At 42.5% G+C, this 21,317-nt stretch overlaps 1 protein-coding gene across 12 annotated transcripts in view; it reads right to left on the bottom strand.

The window, feature by feature from the left end:
* Window positions 1-13,263: 13,263 nt before the first annotated feature.
* ARFIP1 (ADP ribosylation factor interacting protein 1) overlaps window positions 13,264-21,317 on the bottom strand; it is a 64,394-nt gene continuing 56,340 nt past the window's right edge. For all 12 annotated transcript variants that reach the window (XM_005307371.5, XM_065597834.1, XM_005307373.5 and 9 more), the window contains 3 exons: window positions 19,928-20,085; window positions 18,106-18,280; window positions 13,264-14,854 (listed from right to left, as the gene is read on the bottom strand). In XM_005307371.5, coding sequence (XP_005307428.1) covers window positions 14,690-14,854; window positions 18,106-18,280; window positions 19,928-20,085 — 498 coding nt within the window. In that variant the 3' untranslated portion in view covers window positions 13,264-14,689. The remainder of the gene's footprint in view (window positions 14,855-18,105; window positions 18,281-19,927; window positions 20,086-21,317) is intronic.

Here is a 21,317-nt window from a genome sequence, read left to right as displayed (position 1 = left end):
CTTAACATTAGAACACCCCGATTTCAGTTGTTCATAACTTTGTGAAAGCTGAACCATTTGGGCTGAAATTTTCCATTCTGGGTGTCTGCCTCTGGCCGAATTATTATTTTTGTTTTAATTTCAGTCATTTCAGAGAATAAAGCTAAGGAAAACATACATTGTTTTGCTTATTTAAAAAAAATTCCAACAACCTTTTCTTTGAAAAGCTCAGGTTTTTCTATGCTTTGGAACAGGGGCTTGAATTTTGACAGAAGGGGTGGCCTTTGTGTCAGGAATGTGCCTTTTGTCATCAGTATGGAAAATCTGCCCAAATTTGGCCAAGTTATAAACTTTTGAGATTTCACAGTTTGCACATGCTCTGTAGAGACATCTTAGTTTTGATTGAGCAGCTACATTCCCTGCAGCTTCTGTCTTGCAGTGGGCATGCTCCAGCATGGGGCTCAGCAGAATTTTCCCTGCAACTGCAGCTCTGGGCTATGGTGGGCCATTGCGGGCTCTGGGTCTGGGCACCTGAACTGATAGCAGGGAACCCGTCTCGCCTGTGCTTTCAGGATGTGTCTACGCTGCAGGTGGGAGCAAGCCTCCCAGCACAAGTAAACAGACTCACACTAGCAGGGCTCACAGTTTGCATGCTAAAAATACCAGTGTGGATGTTGCAGCTCAGGTGGGAGCTTGGGCTCTCAAGCCTAGGGCACCATCTTGCACTCCAAGCCACAATGTCCACAGCGCTGTTTTGTCATGGGCTAGGTCACACTCCAGTAATATGAATCTGTCTCCCCAGGCTGAGAGGCTTGCTCCCCGGTGCAGCGTGGACATACACTCAGCAAACTCCAGCTGGGCCCAGGCAACATGGAGGAAGAAACTGTCTGATTCAGATACAGAGGGGACAAGAAGCAGGGGTGCAGGGAGAGGGAGAGGGGAATCACACCCCATAGATGTAGGAAGATTGAGATCAGATGAGGAGTCTTGGGGTAGGGAGACTTCGATTAGGTGGACAAGGAGATGGAGGGAGGGAGGGACACTGAAATGAACAAGGAGCCCAGAGGAGACTGGGACTCCAGTAGGGATAAAGAACATGGGCCAGTGGGGAGATGGATTAGATGAGAACCCTGCGGGCAGAGCCGGGGGAACTGGGAATGACTATGTAAGAGCACTGGGCTGGGGAGTCTGAAGGGTGATAGTAGGAGCCTGGGTTGAGAAGCCTGAGGAATGGAGATGAGGGCACTGGGTAGGCAAAGAGAGTGGGACTGGGAGGAAGACTTGGTGGGAAAGAGACAAGACTGGAACAGGTTGGAGGGCTCGGGGGAGGAATGGGCAGAAGATTTGTGTCCACTAGAACACACTCCCCTCAAGAGCCTGGAATAGAACCCAATATTCCTGAGGCTAGGTCTACACTACCCGCCTGAATCAGTGGGTAGAAGTCGATCTCTCGGGGATCGAATTATCGCGTCTCGTCGGGACGCGACAATCGATCCCCGAATCAACGTAGCTGAATTTGCGTATGTTAAATCGACCCCGGCTCCCCCGTAGTAAAGACCTGCCCTGAGTCTCACCATTCCTGTGTTGTAAGCAAATACATGTGAAATCCACTGGCAAAGTGCATGTCTCATCCCTCTCTAATGTTGGTCTGCACATAGGATGACAACCTGTTACTGCTATCAATTACTCAGATGGCAGAGGTCTGTGTGATGGATTGAAGGTTTCAACCCTCCTGGGTTTTCATATGATGCCACATGATGGAATTTGTTTTTTTCCAGTTTGCTTTATTTAAGACCTAGGAATACATACAAAATTACATTACAAACATTATTAAGGTTGCGCAGTCAAGCACTTTAAAGTTAAAACATGTCAGAATTAAAGGAGCTGATTCAACCTTAATTTTGCTCCCTTGTGCATTATGATACAGTTTTTAATGATATGATCACACACTTTTTTTTTCACAAGACCCCTGCCTCACTCAGTGCACAGGATGGACATGATCTGGACATGAATCAGGGTTGTGTTGTGAAGGAGACTGTTGTCTGTAGGATCCCTGCCTCTTTTGTTGCAGAAGTTGGAAAGTGTATAGTGGATGAGGCGGGATTGCAGGAAGGGTAAGGATGGTCTCATGGTTAAGACAGTTGAATGCTGTCCTGGAGAACTTGATTTTCTCCCTGCCTCTGCCACAGAGTTCCTTTGTGATGCTAGACTATTTAACATTTTTTTATCAATGACCTGGACGGAAAAGTAAAATCATCACTGATAAAGTTTGCAGATGACACAAATTGGGGGAGTGGTAATTAATGAAGAGGACAGGTCACTGATCTGGATTGCTTGGTAAACTGAGTGCAAGCAAAAAATGTGTGTGTCAATACGGCTAAATACAAATGTATATACATCTAGGAACAAAGAATGTCGTCTATATGTACACGACAGGGGACTCTATCCTGGGAAGCAGTGACTGAAAAATGCAGATTTGAGGGTCATGGTGATCACAAGCTCCAAGTGCGACACTGATCAAAACAGCTAAAGCAATTCTGGGATGCATAAATAGGGGACTCTCAAGGAGTAGAGAGGTTGTTTTACCTCTCTATTCAGCACTAGTGCGACCACTGCTGGAATACTGTGTCCAGTTCAGGTGTCAGCAATTCAAGAAGGATGTTTATAAACTGAAGAGGGTTCAGAGAAAAGTCACGAGAATGATTAAAGGATTAGAAAACATACCTGATAGTGATAGACTTCAAGAGCTCAATTTATTTAGCTTAACAAAGAGAAGGTTAAGGGGTTACTTGATTACAGTCTATCAGTACCTATGTAGGGAACAAATATTAAATAATGGGCTCTTCCATCTAGCAGAAAAAGGTATAATATGATCCAACATCTGAAAGTTGAAGCTAGACAAACTCAGACTGGAAATAAGGCATAACTTTTTAACAATGAGAAATTAACTTTTGGAACAATTTAGCAAGAATTTGGTGGATTCTCCATCACTGGCAATTTTAAAATCAAGATCAGATTTGTTTTATTTTTTTAAAAGAGATGCTCTAGGAATTATTTTGGGGAAGTTCTATGATCTGTGTATACAGGAGGTCATACTACATGATCACAATGGTCCCTTCTGGACTTTTAATTTATGATATCATTTAAACCAATGTTTTCAGAGGTGATCACTAATTGTGTTCCTCATTTTCTGGGTGCATGATTTAAGATCCTGGGGTCTGATTTGGAGACATCCTGAGCATTCAGGTACAACTGTAGACAATGGGAGCCATGCTTTAAGCATATGAAGTGCTCTATAACGCAAAATACACTGAGAAATTAGGTCCCAAGTATCTCAGATTTGGCACCCAAAGCTAGTGGAAACTCTTAACCTTTGTGCTTCTGTTCCCCATCTGTAAAATGGAGATAATACCCACATACACATCACAGGAATATTGCGAAAATGCATTTATTAGTGTTTGGGATGCACTCAGGTACTACACTGATGAGCACCACTGGAAAACCTTATGAGGAAATTAGCAGTCCTGTCTTCAGAGCAGGGCTTAACTATTGTGCAGTCAATAAAGCATAAGGACACACACTGAACAAGGAGGAAAAGAAATACTAAATAGGTGCTTAAGTGAGCATTGTCCATCTTGGGTACCAAATGAAGAAGGAATCTCAGGGGAAAAAATAGCATGTGATCACATTGTTAAAGGCTGTATCATAATATATATGCACAAATGGACCAAATTAAGATTGTCCAGGCAACCTAAATTTTGGTATTTCCTAACTTTTGAGTGCTTGACTTTGCACTCTAACAAAGGTCTTTTAACAATGTTGTATGTGTAACTATTTATATTACAGTAGCACGCACACCTTGCTAAACACTGTTCAAGATATAGGGCTTAATCAAAATTTCACTGAGCTTCAATAAGCTTCGGATTGGGGGCATAGTGAGACACTATCCCTGTCCAGAAGACCTTACAATGGATGCATCTACACAAGAGAATTGTGCTGTTACTGACCCTAACCATTCTCTTTCCAGTACAATTCTGCTCCACATACAAATATAGCACTTTAGTCAAGCATTGCAGTTGTCCAGCCATGGGGGTACCTATTCCACAGTTTTCAGAGTAACAGCCGTGTTAGTCTGTATCCGCAAAAAGAAGAACAGGAGTACTTGTGGCACCTTAGAGACTAACAAATTTATTAGAGCATAAGCTTTCGTGGACTACAGCCCACTTCTTCGGATGCATATAGAATGGAACATATATTGAGGAGATATATATACACACATACAGAGAGCATAAACAGGTGGGAGTTGTCTTACCAACTCTGAGAGGCCAATTAATTAAGAGAAAAAGTTTTTTTCTCTTAATTAATTGGCCTCTCAGAGTTGGTAAGACAACTCCCACCTGTTTATGCTCTCTGTATGTGTGTATATATATCTCCTCAATATATGTTCCATTCTATATGCATCCGAAGAAGTGGGCTGTAGTCCACGAAAGCTTATGCTCTAATAAATTTGTTAGTCTCTAAGGTGCCACAAGTACTCCTGTTCTTCTTATTCCACAGTTCTCAACACAACTCCTTCAAGTGGTGTCTTGTGGAAAGGGGTTTAGGGATCCTAAGGGAATTGTGGGAAAAGAAGTCAACTTCCATTACGCTCTCAGAAATGTAACCATATTTGCAACCTTCTCAAATGGAGGTTAAAGCCTGGTCTATGTGGAGAAGTTATAGCTGCACAGCTACGTCACTCGGGGGTGTGAAGAAACCACACCCCTGACCAACATAGCTATTCCAGAAAATCTCCTAGTATAGACACAGATATGTCAATGGAAAAGAGCTTCCATCGACATAGCTAACTTTGGTTGGGAAGGTGGAGTTCTTACACTGACAGAAAAACCCTTTCTGTTGGACTAGGCTGCATCTACACTACAGGGCTATGTCACCACAGATATGCTGGTATAGTCTCGGTAGCATAGACATACCCTCAGTAGAATTATCAATGATTGCTCTTTACTCTGAGAACTGGTTTTCTCTTACAAGTTTTGAAAATTCATTGCCAAGTATTTAATAAGGCCTAGGGGCAGCAGTATAGCATGGGCCTGGGGAGTTAATGAAAATCCTACTGCAACTCGGGAAGGCGCCCTCTCCTCCACATCTGTAGTAACTGTGTCCAGCTGTTATTTGAAAGAGACATTTAATGCTGCTTTGGGGTCAGTAACATGGTCCCACACACTGGTAGGATCAAGTTGTTCAAGACATGGCACCACCAGCATTTGCCATCTACATTAATACAACACGTGCAAATAGACATAGAAATTAGTCTTGCTAAGAACAATTGCAATCTGAATTATGGTGCAAACAGCTGTACACCATTCATAGCAATTTTATGCATGACCCCATGCATGTACCACTGGTTTAAATTTCAAAATTCTCCAGTAATTCTACAAAATTATCCAGGCTACTGTGAAAAGACAAGTGACAGACGAACAGGGAGAGGTATAAGACAGAATCAATGTTCTTTTGGGTCGTTTATTCCTGTTTAAATATTAACTATATTAAACTACTCCACGACCAGCCTTTATAATTTGGTTCATTTCATGTTGGCCTCACAAAAGAAGAGCGCTTCAAGGGCTAAAGAGAAGAAGGTAATTGTTATAAGATCTGCACAACACAAGTGTTCAGTGTGGAAAGGTTTCAGAGTAGCAGCCGTGTTAGTCTGTATCCGCAAAAAGAACAGGAGTACTTGTGGCACCTTAGAGACTAACAAATTTATTAGAGCATAAGCTTTCGTGGACTTCGTATAAGTGGGCTGTAGTCCACGAAAGCTTATGCTCTAATACATTTGTTAGTCTCTAAGGTGCCACAAGTACTCCTATTCTTTTTTTAGTGTGGATAGGGTGGCATGGTAAAAGGTGTGAATGGTTGTGGGAGAAGCAGACAGCTTGATGGGAGAGAGGTGGAAGATGAGGATAGCATCATGGACAGATCAAAGGTTGTTGCAATAAGAGACAAGAGAAGATAAAGTGGGGTGCAAAGTGGTAAAGGGCTTTGAAGGTCAGAAAAAGAAGCTTGAACTCACTACAGCAGCAAATGAAGGACATTAAAGAGGGGAAGGACCTACTCAGAGCAATGGACAACGGAAATCATTTTGATAACCAAATTTGGTAAGGATTAGAGGGGGGTAAGGCAGAGGTTCAAATGATAAAAATTGGATTGTTTGTTGTAACTTGTACTGGCAAAGTGACTCTGCACGTTCTGTCTTGTTCAGCATGTCCATCCTCAGGCCTCCCTCCAAACGTAGCAGTGGCAGTGTACTGCGGGGATCTACAGTGCGGTTCTCAGCACAAGCCCCCCAAGCAGAGATTTGTAGAAACAGCAATTCACAGTTGGAAAGAGACTGAAGAAAAGTGGGAATTGTACCAATTAGTATATTATGTCTTAGTGCATACACCACACCGGGTAAAAGATTATCTTTTGAAAGAAAATATATAAAGGATTGCATGCATGGGGCCTCTAAGAGATTCTATGCATAAAATTACAGGAACTCCAGGGATTCAAATCAAATCAATCAGCAGAAGTACAGGAGACATTACACATTATGAGTACTGAAGGGACTGCAGCTTTGTGGGATTTTGCTGGGAGTACCCAGGGCTGGCTCTAGGATTTTTGCGCAAGCAAAAGAAAACAAAAAAAATCCCCAAAACCTCCGAGAGCGCAACTACCGAAGGTGGCTGGAATGCCGCCCCTGAAATTGTGTCACCCCAAGCACGTGCTTGGTTTGCTGGTGCCTAGAGCCGGTCCTGGGAGTACCCAGTGCAAGAGCGTAGCTGCACCACCACAGTTTCCATCTACACAAGCATTGAGTGCTACAATGACCTGATGCAGGAAGGAAGAGTGGCGAGGTGCAGAGTGCTTTCCCTCCTGCTTGGCACAAGGAAATGCAAACAGTGCACTAATGTTTGTGCATGGGCAAACTTAACTCTGCATTTCCTGGTTTTCAGAAGCTTGAGTTTTGCTCAACGCAGTGGTCTGCCAGGGGATAACAGATCACAAAGCAACCTTAACTCTGCATAAACATTGTTTTTCCAATTGAATGTCTTTGTTCATTGAACAGGAAAACATGTGTTGATAGGCATTAGAAGTCATGGAGGCCATTGTACATATCATTGTCCTGCAATTTACTTACCCAGTAGGGTGACCAGACAGCAAGTGTGAAAAATCAGGACGGGGTGCGGTGTAATAGGAGCTTATATAAGAAAAAGACCCAAAAATCAGGACTGTCCCTATAAAATCGGGACATCTGGTCACCCTATTACCCAGGCACTCATCAGCTGGGCCCCACCAGCCATGCTTTGGCACACCTCTCCAGCCATGCCTCTGATGGGTTGCCTGCTGCTCCCTCCCCACACACACACAACTGGCCCTTTCCCCCTCTGCTGTACCCAGGCCCCCCATGCCACAAGCAAGGAATGCATTGCTCCGAAGTCTTCACTCCCTAGAATAGAAATGTTTCTGTTGTGAAGATTTGGGGGTTTGGGCTGTACCACTTTAGAACTGTGAATGATTGTTATGAAATTGTATCATGAAATTACTGTAATGTAAAGCCTATAGAGTTGTGTCATGTCTTTGCCAGGCCAGAGACAATGGTGAATGATCAGCACTCAGTGATCATCCGTTCAAAGTAAAACACCTTGGGACAATAGGTTTGCTCTGCCTAGGTCGGAGGAGACACTTCCTCCTCCTCTGAAGAGAAGGGGGAATAATGTAAAATGCCAAAGACCCCAGCAGGAGTCTTACAGGGAGGACCTGTGGAAGAGAGAGACATTTTGCACCAGATGAGGGAGGCTGCTGCAGGTGCTGGGTAGGCAAAGGGGTGGAAGACCCTGCCTGCCAGCTCACAGATCACCCTGCAGGGTGAGCTAATGAGGGGCATTGCATTTAGGATGTTTTATTGTCTTGTAGGATCTCCTGTGCGTCACATGATTAAATATAAGAGCATAAAGATGTTAGAGTGAGGAAAGTGTGCACATGTGTGTTGACTGCTTCAGAACTGCTGCATGCCCCTGAGGGAATTAAACTATAAAGCAGAAGCTTCACATCTATTGAGTGGAGTACTGGGAGAGGGGTGTGTTTACGTACTGAGGAGTCTGAACGGTCAGTGCTGTGCCCAGAGAAGGGCAAGACAGCTGGACTCTGGGTTCCAACAGTCAGAGGAGGATCATGCCAGACAAAATCTGTGTTGTGTGTGTGCCTACGGAGCCTGAGACAGGGGCAGTGGCAGGACTCTTCAGGCTCCAGGAGCTTGAAACACACTGGTGATCCAGACCACAGAAGCTTGGATTCTCCTCACATCAGTCTTAGTGGGTGACCTGGAAAGGGTACGCATGAGGATCTGGGATAGTCATTACTCCCCGCTCCTGTAACCAGACTGACAGACAGTGCCTGGAGTGAAGGCTGACTGCATCTACACTTCCAACTTTCTGCATGCTGAAAGGGGATGGTTATTGCTCCTATCCCCCATCATCCACACTCAATGCCTAAGGTTGTGTGTTCAGGGGCATACTGAAACCCAGCTGGCATGCTTGCCTGGGGGAATGGGGTAAGAACATGCATTGACCTGTGACCAGCTGCTTTAGCCACCCACTTTCTACTATGGATATAACAATGGCCTGGTGACCTGCCCTCAAGTCTACATAGTCCTCCACACCATAACTCCCCCAAATGCCTGTTCCTCTCTCTCTTCCGGCCTTTCAGTCTCCTCACTTTCCTCCCAATTTTGCCTATGGACAGAAACTACCTACTATTTCTATACCCGTGCTCAAAGTTTAACCCTTCTTTTTGTGTGTGGATGGCTCCACTTCCACAACTTGCTCAAATCAGTCTTGACTGGCCCTTTGAATTTTGTCCCTCCCAGCACATTACCAGGCAGCTGGAGAAGCACCAGAATGCTAGTGAACAGCTGGGGTGTGTATACATACCAAGGAGCAGGACTTTAGCAAGAGCGCATGACATATATGCACATTTATAAGAATCTCAGAGAGGCTGGCAGAGCAGGGCATCCATTCGACAGCAGAGCAGTGCAGTGTAGGGAACGGCTCAAACATTTGAAGGCCGCATATTGCAAGGGCAAGGCCACAAACAATAGGTCTGGTGACATGCCTGGCACTCCTCTCCCCCTGCACGAGGAACTCGACAGGGAACTTGTCACAGCCCCTAGTATAGAGCCTTCCATCTCACATGACATCCTCCTGCAAGCAGAGGGTCTCACTGGGAGGCTGGAGAAAGGAGAAATGAATAGAACCACAGGGAACTCACTGTCCCAAGAGCATACCATGGAACAATCCAGCGGGATGGATTAACATTTAACATTTCGGGCCCATTTTCTGAGGATTGATTTGGGGGTGGACCTAGTGACCAGCTTGGAGAAAGAGCAGGACCAGGGCATCGAGCCACAGCCCTGTAAGAGTTCCCATTGCTTTCATCATTATTATTATTGCCACACGATTAAATCTTTGGGTTTTTATAGGATGGGATTTCAGTTTATGACTAAACTTTGTTATGAGGAGGATGTTACAGCTTCAGACATGTTTATCCTGAGTTGATGATGCTACACAAGTGATCCCCTAGGACTCATTCCCTCCCTCTCCCCAAGCTCATCCTCACCCCCATCCACTGCACACTTTCAAAGAGGGATGCCACGTAAAGAGGGGAAAAATTAAACACTATTGTTTCTCCTGCCTAGAGTTAGGTACACAGAGATTCCCATAGAACTCGCTCCCTCCATTCCTGTCCCCCATCACTTCATGCAAGCTTTTAGGGATCTTCCCTGCAGAATGTACAGTAATGACTAGGTCTGTCACTGATGCTCATCCCTTTGGCCCTAAATTCTAAAGGAACATGGGATAGATGCTATCTTGGCAGCAGCTTTTCTGGGTCATGAAGGTCTTGTTTATTTCTCCTATAATAAGTGGGGCTGATAGTAGTGAAGTGGTGAGACTCTGTTGGACATTCAGAAAGAGCTCATTCTGAACCTCCTCTCCAGTCAATTGTAGAGTTCAAATTACAGGTGTGAGGTGACAGCTTGGGCCGTCAATTACAATTGATGGAGTTTTAAAACATCAGTGACTCCAACAGAAGAGTGAGGAGGCTTTACAACTGAATAAGACCACCCCATGGAGATGAATACAAACTGAAACAATAGCTCTGAGATGTGTGAATTACTCCATTCATCGCAGTAGGTGTTCCCATCCCCCTTTAGAGTGCTTTAGAGCCTGAGATATGCATGAAGTATGCCCCTTCTCAGCTCCCCACCCAAAGAGGCAAGACTTCTCTAGATCCTGGCTCATGGAGAGTGAGAGTGTGGGGGGGGGGGGTCTCAGACCCTCCCAGAAGGACTTGGCCCCCCCCCACACACACACTTACATGGGGGGAGGGGGGAGAAGTCCAACTGCTGCAGATGGTCATGGACCTCCCAGGAGAGCCAAGAGTCCCCAGATCTGGGCACACCCCCAGCAGGGGAGAATATGGGACTGACAGGTGCCCCTGCCCCTATTTCCCCGTTACCCTGCCACTCACCGAAACATTCCCCATCCCAGAATCCCACCTCTACTCCCCCAACCCTGACACCTCCCTCACCTAAGTCCCCAACCTCTCGCCCCTCCTCAAAAAACCCTTCCCATCCCTACAGCCCCACACTCCTCTCCTCCTCCTAATATCCCTCCCAGGAAGTATTCACATGCCTAGTTATCCCTCCCTCCTGAAAGACTTTGATTATCTTCCCCCTAAAATAAAATTGCTATCCATGACTCACAAATTGAAGCCCCTCAGAATAAGTCTACTCTGCAGTTAAACACCCATGGTGGGCCCATACCAGCTGACTTGGGCTCGCAGGGCTCTGGCTAAAGGGCTGTTTAACTATGGTGTAGACATTCCAGCTGCAACCTGAGCTCTGGGACTCTCCCCCCTTGCAGAGTCCTAGAGCCTAGGCTCTAGCTTGAGCCCAAACATTTACACTTCAACTAAACAACCCGTCAGCTGGCACCAGCCAGCCGCAGGTATTTAGGCTATGTTTACACTAGAGACCTTACAGTGGCACAGCTGTACCAATGTCTCGTGGAGCTGCTCTATGCCGATGGGAGAGCTCTCCCATTGACACCCCCAATGAGCAGCGGTAGCTATGTCGGCAGGAGCTCTCCCGCTGGTCACCGGGAGATCAATGCCAATTCCGGGAGACTCCAGGCCAATCCTGGTGGGTTGGCAACCCTAATAGCACTGGGCACATTACCACTTATACCGGTGAAACTTATGTCGCTCAGGGGTGTGTGTTTTTCACACAAGTTTTGCAGACTTAAATGGTAGTGCAGACATGGCCTTAATTGCCATGTAGATGTACCTTCAATCCAAAAACTCCTTTTGTCCTAGGGGAGGACCTGTGATTAACTTATCCTTAGTTATGTTAATAGAAAAGTGAGTTCACAACCATCAATCTCACCTAGGTCTGTCATTAGCACCTCTCCAGTTTAAGTACAAGGCAGTAGTTTCTTTGAGGGGGCTGTAACTTGGGAACCCTACAGTCAAATTACCACTAACATAGATCATTAACACTACCCCTTGCCTCCCCCATCCCCGGGCACCGTGAGGCACACCAAATTTCAACCAACCTTATAAGGACTGGGAATGGCTGAGCCATTACAAACATTGAATCTATCTCCCCTTGTAAGTATTCTCACACTTCTTATCAAACTGTCTGTACTGGGCTATCTTGATTATCACTTCAAAAGTTTTTTTTCTCTTACTTAATTGGCCTCTCAGAGTTGGTAAGACAACTCCCACCTGTTTATGCTGTGTGTGTGTGTGTGTGTGTGTGTGTGTGTGTGTATTTTTATATATATATATATATATATAATATCCTCAATATTTATTCCACTCTATATGCATCCGAAGAAGTGGGCTGTAGTCCACGAAAGCTTATGCTCTAATAAATTTGTTAGTCTCTAAGGTGCCACAAGTACTCCTATTCTTTTTGAGGATACAGACTAACACGGCTGCTACTCTGAAACAACTAATACAAGTGCTCCTGGTGAGGTCACGCACAAGCCATTTAATAACTGTGGTGACTATGCTGACATAAATTAGGTCGACAATTTTGTAGTGTAGACATGGACACAGAGGTGTACAGCATCTATACAGGTACTTAGTAGCTCCTGTAACTCTAGTATCTGAACACCTGGATAAATAAGAGTATGGACTGCCAAATGCAAGTATTAAGAAAACAATCAGCAAGATACACCTGTAGGAAACTCTCTTACCAGAAGTACTAGAATTGGTTGGGCTGGAAACATTACACTGCAATACAAAACATCAGCTTCCTGACCCATTCCATGAGTAGTATATAGAATGAGAAAAGGGAATGGAGGAACAAAGTAAAATTAATACTTACGTAATATTTGGAATGTCTTATCCAGCAATTCAACATGCAAGCAGGTCTAACAGCAACACTAGCAGTTAATGGTCTTGCCTTGGGGGGCAAGATAAAAAACAGGAATTTAAACTGAGTTCGCACTCACCATTTTTGCCCCGTTATTTCCTCCCAGGCCAGGGTTAGCCTGACGCAGCACAAGTTTCAGCCTTAAACATCCAATTCAGGCGGGGAAGATATACTGGGATGTGTATTTTAGAAGAATTATTTTTCCTTTACTGCTCTGACAGCTGGCATTGAAGTACCAGCATAGGAGTCTACCACCTTCATGTCTCTGCTGTCTCTCTGCCCTCAATGAGTCTCCTGTGCCGTCATATGGCTATTTGCAAAAGACACTTCACCTGCACAGTCACACACACACTTGCAAAAATCCAAAGCTTGGCTGCCGGTGGGTGCAGAGCACCCACTAAATTTTCCCCGTGGGTGCTCCAACCCCGGAGCACCCATGGAGTTGGCACCTATACTAAAGCGCTGGGATGGCGTTCTGGAGTATTCTGGCACGACTGAAGCCCTGCAAAACAGTGATTATGAACAGCAGTGATGTGCATTCATCCTTAATAATAGTATCAGCTCACCTATTTAAGTGGCTTCAATATAAAATCACTGACATTTATTCACAAGTAGATTGGTTTGCACTGGATTTTAACTTGCGTATAATGTCAACTCACCCTGTGGTAGGTTATAAAACTGTTACCATGCTCCCAGTGCTCATTTACTAAAACTGAAGTGTCGTGTTCACCTGGTGGTTCTCAGAGTTTTTGCTGCAGAGAATTACAGCAGAATTCTATTTGTAGTTATCGACAAAGAAAAAGATATTGCAGCAAACACCTTTAATATGAATAAAAAATTCACAATGGAGGTACATTCTGGGGAAATGTAAAAGGAATGATTACAAGAGAAATTCTGACAGAATACAAAAATAAAGAAGGCTCTGCCAGACTATGAAACTAATGAGGAATGACGTAAATATGTTTGATTTATAGTTACATTATTGTGTTAAGCACTGAAAACAAACTTTTAAGAAACATCAGCTGAAAGACACTTGAACATATAGTACATAAATCATACCATCCACATTAGTTGTAAGTAATAGTCCTTAAGTACTTCATTTTACTTAACAGAGCACAAAGCAATGGAACATGTGCAAATGAGGACTCTCACATATACTGAATTTAAAATGCCTATGATAAAATTAACATATATAGTTACATTTAAATAAGGATTACACTACTGATGGAGAAATGAAACATACAAATATCAGCCACATTATCCCTGCTGCTGAAGTATGCTCCACAGTTAATCATACTGGCCCTATTTTTCTCTCAAATAAACATCACATCAATCCATCAATGTTAACCGAAGTTTTATTTTAGTCTAAAGTGTAGAAAGAAATATAGCATTATGTAGTATTCTTTCCCTTGTTGGGAACAGAGACAGAAAAGGCTCTCTTGTGGATTATGTACACTGGTTGAAAGAAGTATCTCATGAAAAGGCACATACCTGTGATTTAAGGCTAGTATGGTATTTGTTTCATGCAGAAAGTAACATTTAAAAATGGAATTAGTATGGTAAGTGGTTGGCTTCACCCAGCTAGCCACTTGGTGCAAAGCTAAAATGTGTGCTTAGAAGCCTCAGACTGACAGTGATTCTCGCTTCTTTAGAGTTTTTGTTTTTAAATATACAATCGACAGATAAAGACCTACCTTTAAAAAAGGTATTTGCTGCAATTCCATGAGTCAATCAGCCATCTATTACAGCTGTTGCCTCTGTGCAGGTACTGCATGAAGGCCTTTATATTATTACTCTGAAAAATATTATTTTTACTCTCCTTTTTAAAACACAATTACATGAAAATGATTCATTAAAGATGTTTAATATATTCATATATAAAATATCAGATGTTGGTACAAATCATGTAAACCTCCCTTTGGAAATATTTTGACTAGCCACCACAATGACCAGAAACCACAAATATCTTATCAGTGCAAATCTATATTTTTTGTTTAACTACAGAAATAGCCATCAACCCTCACATACAAAAGGAGTACTCAAAATCTGAAATGACAGAAATTATGCTTGGGCACCTGAAAGACACCACCCTCCCACCATATTCAATTACAGTATTATAAAAGGGAAAAAATTAAAGCTGTTTGTGCAAGAATCACTGCAACAATCCTTCTATCCCAACCCCTTAATTTTTATCAGATGTACAGATTCTAGGTTAAACAATGCTCCTCTTTTCTAATTTGAGCACTGTTCTTCAAGCCACGATGGAGCATCTACTCCAGGAGTTTTCAATTTGATGTGGAACTGTTTAAGTGTCTGTTCAAGCTGCTTCTGATTCCCAGAGAAGTATGCGGCAATGGCATTGTGGAACAGAACAAGCTGATTGTGCAATACTTTAACCTGTGGACAAGGACAGAGGGAGTTAAAGATGAAGAGGCATTTGATTGACACTTGAGGCTTTAGACATAACAGGAGATTTATTGGATGTACCAATTTAAAAAAGTCAGACTCTAAACTAATGGAGAAGAGTTATTCAATACACATTTAAGATTTTATGCAAAAATCCAACCTTTTGTGATACAATCTGAGTGTCATTAGGGTCTATTAATTAAAAAAAATTCAATTCCCCACTTCATGATTTTTCCGGTCACAATGAAAACTAAGTATCAGAGGGGTAGCCGTGTTAGTCTGAATCTGTAAAAAGCAACAGAGGGTCCTGTGGCACCTTTGAGACTAACAGAAGTATTGGGAGCATAAGCTTTCGTGGGTAAGAACCTCAGGTATTATAATAAATTCAACCCACTCTGCAACACTTTTTGCGATAAATGATATATATATATTCTCACTTGCCAACCCCTTTAAGCTTTATTAGTTCCTGAGAGTCGCCAATTTCTCTCAAAATAAATAGTGAAGACATGGGTGTAGTGCTTGTGACAATGGGACTATAACCTGTTACAGCTAGGCCTAGCAAAAGCAAGCTTCTTCACATATCCTACCAATGCAACTAAATTCTGACATGCAACAATCGTGCTACTCTAATGTGGGGCTCCTCTAAAAACAGAAATGGCAATAGCACTGAACTGATTGCTGAATCTGTGATACGATAGGGAATAGCCAAAGACAAAATTCAGCTTCACTTGTAATTTAAGAACACCTGTTCTTCCTCGATGACTGAGTTGACACTAAGGGGGAGATTTTCAAAGGCACACAGCAGTTAGGCACTTAACTGCCAAGTGTGCCTTTGAAAATCTCCCCAGAGGTCACTTAAAACCCATACATATTACATCTACCACCACCTGTGTATGGATAGGGGTGTTTAACATATAGAATGTGAACAGGAATATGTTCACAAAAGATTTCTAAGGAATAGGGTTACAGCCTAACCTGCCAGATTAGTATAGATGGGCCCTTAATCTGTTATGCAGCGTAGTGAGCAGCCCTTTCTGAATGGACACTGCGGGTCTCAGATAGTATCAGAAAAGCATCTATTACAACTATTTCTTCTCCTAATAAATGTTCACCCCATAATATATGCATTTTGCACAGGACCTGACATCTTGCGTCTGCTTTTGAAACACTAGGTAGTCCATCTACTCACTAGGTAGGATGTGACTGGTCACTGTGCCAGAAAGCAATCCACTAAGCAGCACAATGATAATCAAACTAAGTACTTGAATAGATAGGCTAACAATTCATTAAATATGTCAAATCTGTGTACAATTAATTTATAAATGCTCGTGGGCCAAATCCATTCATTGTTGGTGTGCTGTTTATTTGCAGATGGCAGAGCTCTATCAGTATGGATGTTCTTGAAGGAATCTGAACCTCTGGACCTAATGCTGATGCCGGTGTAGTAAAGTATCTTATTGCTCAGAAGAGCTGAATCAGTGGATGCAGAGCTGGAAACCAGAGGGAAGTGGTGTTTTTTGTAAGTGTATGTGCTGAGACTTTCTCCTTTTTTGTCTTCCCACTAGTTTATTATTCTCTACCACCTTTTCCCATTGTGTTAAGGGCTTAATCTAACTGTATTGTCTGATTTAGGTTTGGGCTACACTACAGAGGTAGGTTGACATAAGGCAGCTCCCGCAGATCTAAGTTGCCCACTACATTGACCTAATAACTCCACCTCCGCGAGAGGCATAGCATTTAGGTCGACGTAGTTAGGGTGACAGTGTCTGCATAGACACTGTGTTACTTGCATTGTCTGTTGGCCCGAAGGCAGGAGGCGCTCCAGCTGCCTGTGCCCCACACAGTTTAAGTCAGTGGAAGTGCTCCTGGTGAGGACATGCATCACCAACACAGCGGGCACAGTGTGGACAGGAGCCACCATAGTAATTACTGTGGTGGCTGTACGATGACTTAACTTAGGTCGACTTAATTTTGTAGTGTAGACAAGGCCTCATATTGACTTCAGTGGAGCTAAGCTGTTTTATACCAGCTGAACATCTGGCCCAAAAACACTTTCTCTTGAAAAGTCAGAGTCCTGCAAGGGTTTTAGGGTTGTTTTTTTTTGGTGTGTTTAAGAAAACAGCCTGTGCCAGCGTAACAGGTAATGTTACCAATGTCAAGGTTTTGCAATATGAGCTGGTGTGCTACTGAAAATATTCATCCATTGTTAGAGATAGAGGTTGCTAACTCTCCCTTCCCTGTGGGCATTTGCAGTAACTTCAGTCATAGGAAAGGACTCTAGCCATTCCAGGCACATATTAATAAGACTGTTCTATTTTTATACCTATCTAAGAGGAAATAAGTTTGACAAAATGGATTTTTCCTATCTTCATTTTATCCTAACCCTGACATTGTTATTAACTTCCAAACCCATGCAGAGATCAGTAGTGTCGGTTAGAAACAAGTAGTAAGATGTTTGCATGAGAAGCCTTTATTTTTCCTAGTTCACAGAAATAGGGGTGGGGTGACTCTTGCATGCCTGAAAAAGAAAAACTCTTGCAGGACCAGAGAGTATGTGAGGGAAAGGGGCAGGAAGAAGCAATCCTGTTTAGAGTCTATGAGAAAGGGAAACTGCTCCAAGAACCAGACCCTTGCCTAGATCCAGGCTGAGAGAGAGAACAGTTTTGCTTCTGAGTTGAAGGTGGCATGTAGAACAATCGTTACAGTTCCTCAGTCTAATCCTCATCTAACATTAATTAAATACACACATCTTGGCACCAAAATTATTAATTCTTAATTAGGAGAGAGATTAGTTTTGAAATGGTCTCTTTACTGCCCTTCCTCACTGCCTTTTACACATATCCCTCCTGCAGGCATTACCAAACACTGTAATAATGCTCTGCATTTTGAGCCCACAATCTAATCATAGATCAATTAGTAAATCAATGTATTGATCACTATTACACAAGTGTGAAAAAATGCAGTAGAAATACTTTCATATATTCAAGTAAATCTTTATTATATGCTTTTACCTCAGTAATTTAGAGTGAGGGACTTGAGGTCTCTAACTCCATGAAGGCATGTTCCAATAGTACAATAAGAATCCAGAAACCAATCTAGTTTACTTCTCTTTCTTGTTTTACATTTTGAAGCAAACTGTATTTCAAGAAAATGTGCTGCTATATCAGATATTAATCTCAGGAGACAGAATCTAGCAAAAAGCAACTCCACTACACAGTGTAGGAGGTGATGTTGTAGCTTACCTTGTTTTCCTCCAAAAATTTCAATTTGATAGATACATCATTGCGCATTTTGTCATATTTCTCTTTATGCACTTGGAATAGCTGCTGTGACTGTTCAATCTTTGGCAGAGTGTTTGCATCACGGGGACCAAGATTAAGTTCTTCTAGATCTGTGCGATAGGCATCATATTCAATCCTAGGAGGGAAAAAAAAGTTAAAATGAGCCACAATTTCACAAAACTTGCACACCAAAACCAGGAGATTAGAAAGAAAGCTGGACCAAATATACAAGTGCATGTAATGCTCATGAAAGGTACTAGAATGACAACACTTTGTTTATGTATCAAAGCATGTGTAACGTAAATCATACTGATGAGGGAACATGCCAACAACTCAACCACGTTATAAGAGTATGTCTTCACTGCAGAGTTAATTTGGGTGATCAGCACCTGCACATTCCACCACGGTGTGAGCAGCCACACCGTAAAGCCATAGCCCAGTGTCCTCATTGATGCCACACTCATCTATTAGTGTTGATGGAGTTTCAGGGGCATATCCTATGGTTCTTTGTACTATAGTAAGCTGAACTGCTGTATGAAAAAGGAATCAGAAAAACGTCTGTCCTGCACCCACGCTCCGGCCGTGCAGATTTTTTTTTTTTTTTTTGGATTGGGGCGACCAAAAAGCCAGAGCCGGCCCTGTACCTGATATGTTTGATAGAGCTCTTACGTGAAATTAATTTAGCTTGTACATGACACCATATTAACTAGGCACTGAATTACTGGTCTCATCTAGTTCATAGCAGATAGGTATCCATACCCATCAATTCAGCTGGCACCTAGTCAGCAGACTCCAAAGCTTGGTCAGTGACTGAATGGACCACTATTCAAGGTTAGTATATACTATCAGGAAGCAGATTAAGAAATCTGGCTTTGTTGCCACCAAGCTATACCTTTACTATGGATAAGTGTCTCCAAGTTGGGTAATCAGTTATCTAAAGAATGCACTAAAGGAAACTGGAAGAACATTTTATTTCTCATTCAGAAACATTACTTTATACATGACTATATGTAACTGCCCAGAATTTCCACTATTATTCTACCAGGGCGGGGAGGGGGGAAAACAAACAAACTATCTTTACCCAATAGGAAACCAAAACGTATGTTGCTCACGGATGTGAGCCCCACCCCCCCACGTGACATAAGTTTTGCCGGCATAAGTGCTCGTGTGCACAGCACTACGTTGGCGGGAGACGCTCTCACTGACATAGTTACCGCCACTCATTTAGGTGGTTATTATGTCAATGGGAGAGCTCTTTCCTGTCGGCATAGCACGGCTACATGAGCAAATCTTACAGCGGCACAGCTGTGTCGCTGTATCGGCACAGCTGTGTCGCTGTATCGGCACAGCTGTGTCGCTGTATCGGCACAGCTGTGTCGCTGTATCGGCACAGCTGTGTCGCTGTATCGGCACAGCTGTGTCGCTGTATCGGCACAGCTGTGTCGCTGTATCGGCACAGCTGTGTCGCTGTATCGGCACAGCTGTGTCGCTGTATCGGCACAGCTGTGTCGCTGTATCGGCACAGCTGTGTCGCTGTAGGCTTCTAATATAGACCTGGCCTAAATAGAATCATTTCTGAAAGATCTGAGTTTAACAGAAAATTTTCTGCAAGTTTAAATTTCAAACATCATTTTGAAGTATTATATAAGTGTAAAGACGGAACGTACTCCGGATTTAAAATATGAAAGTTGTGTTATATTTACAAACTTTTCAACACTGTTTACCAGTTCAAACCTGAAGACTGTATGTTAAATGAAAATAACTGATGACACAAAATATCTACCTGGCACTTTCATACTGTTTCACAGTCATTAACGTATCTTCAATTGTTTTATTCACCAGTGTGTTCACACTGGCAATAAAAAAGTTAATAGCACCAAGAAGGGTCTCTCCATTTTTAGCTAGAAGTTTCTGAGTATCTGCATTGTATCCAAATTCCTCCTATAGCAAAGAACAACAACAAAAAATACTGTGGTTTATAATTAAATCATGTCATTTACCCAGATACTCATTAACACTGGGAAAAAAACCACACATACTTATTAGGAAAACTCAGATATGATAGACCATATTGTATGCAATTTCATCACTGCTGTTTGAATGTGTGTATATTTAAATAGACATAAGTGATTACAATAGTCTAGGTAACAAATTAAGCTCAGAGTCATAACCACAACTATCCCTTTGTTTTAGACCTTTACAAGCAACTGTTCAAGTTTCTCCCATGAAACCCCATTGATTTCAGTAGAATCTGTCCCAACAGGATTGATAGCACCTATTCTTGATACCAATTCTACTGTGAAGACAGTTATGGATCTTGGCTAAATAAAAAAAATTACCCTTATTACCACCTCAAAGAATACTGCCAAAAATCTTCAGATTATCATTTTGTAACTATTTAGGATTAGTCTAAATTCAGTGTCTCCCTTAAAGACAATTGTAACACCACGAATTATGCCAGCAAAATAAGCATAGTTAACTAAATTCACAGGGGGTAAACAGTATTGATTAATGAACAAGGGTGGTTATTATATCCTGGAACACCATGATCTGATATTTATTTTAATATGTTATAAGTGACTGAGACAGCAGAATGTACCATCATAATGGATGGTGAAAAAAAGGAATAATACAGATTAGCTACAAATGTTAAGGGGGCATGATTAAGATGGAAGTTATTGCCAAAGAGAATTGCAATCAAGTTTAGGTATGACAAAAGGCAAGGACCAATTTATCAATAGCAAAAGATTTCAATGTCAGATTGCAATGATTATTCTTTTAATGCAAGGCTCCCACACATAAGCCTCATTGATGTATTTGTGTTTTCTATATGGCATCTTCATATTCTGCATAACCTGAGCTTTCATTTACCAAAGTAAATTTCTAGCTATCATGGTTGTGAAGATGTATAAGAGTAGGTTAGATAAATGTCTATCAGGGATGGTCTAGACAGTATTTGGTCCTGCCATGAGGGCAGGGGACTAGACCCGATGACCTCTCGAGGTCCCTTCCAGTCCTATTGTCTATGAATCTATGTGAACCTAGTGTAACCAACTGACGGTGTAAACACTATGGTGTAAACGCTAATGACAAATTAGGGCTCTTAAAATGTTAACATTAACTGTTTCACATCTCATAATTTTAGCGAATGGGAGTAGGGAGTGAAGCCTAGA

This window comes from Chrysemys picta, chromosome 5 (genome assembly GCF_011386835.1).
Source record: "Chrysemys picta bellii isolate R12L10 chromosome 5, ASM1138683v2, whole genome shotgun sequence".
In the NCBI taxonomy this organism is placed as follows: Eukaryota; Metazoa; Chordata; order Testudines; family Emydidae; genus Chrysemys; species Chrysemys picta.
This window is presented reverse-complemented; position numbering and strand designations above follow the sequence as displayed.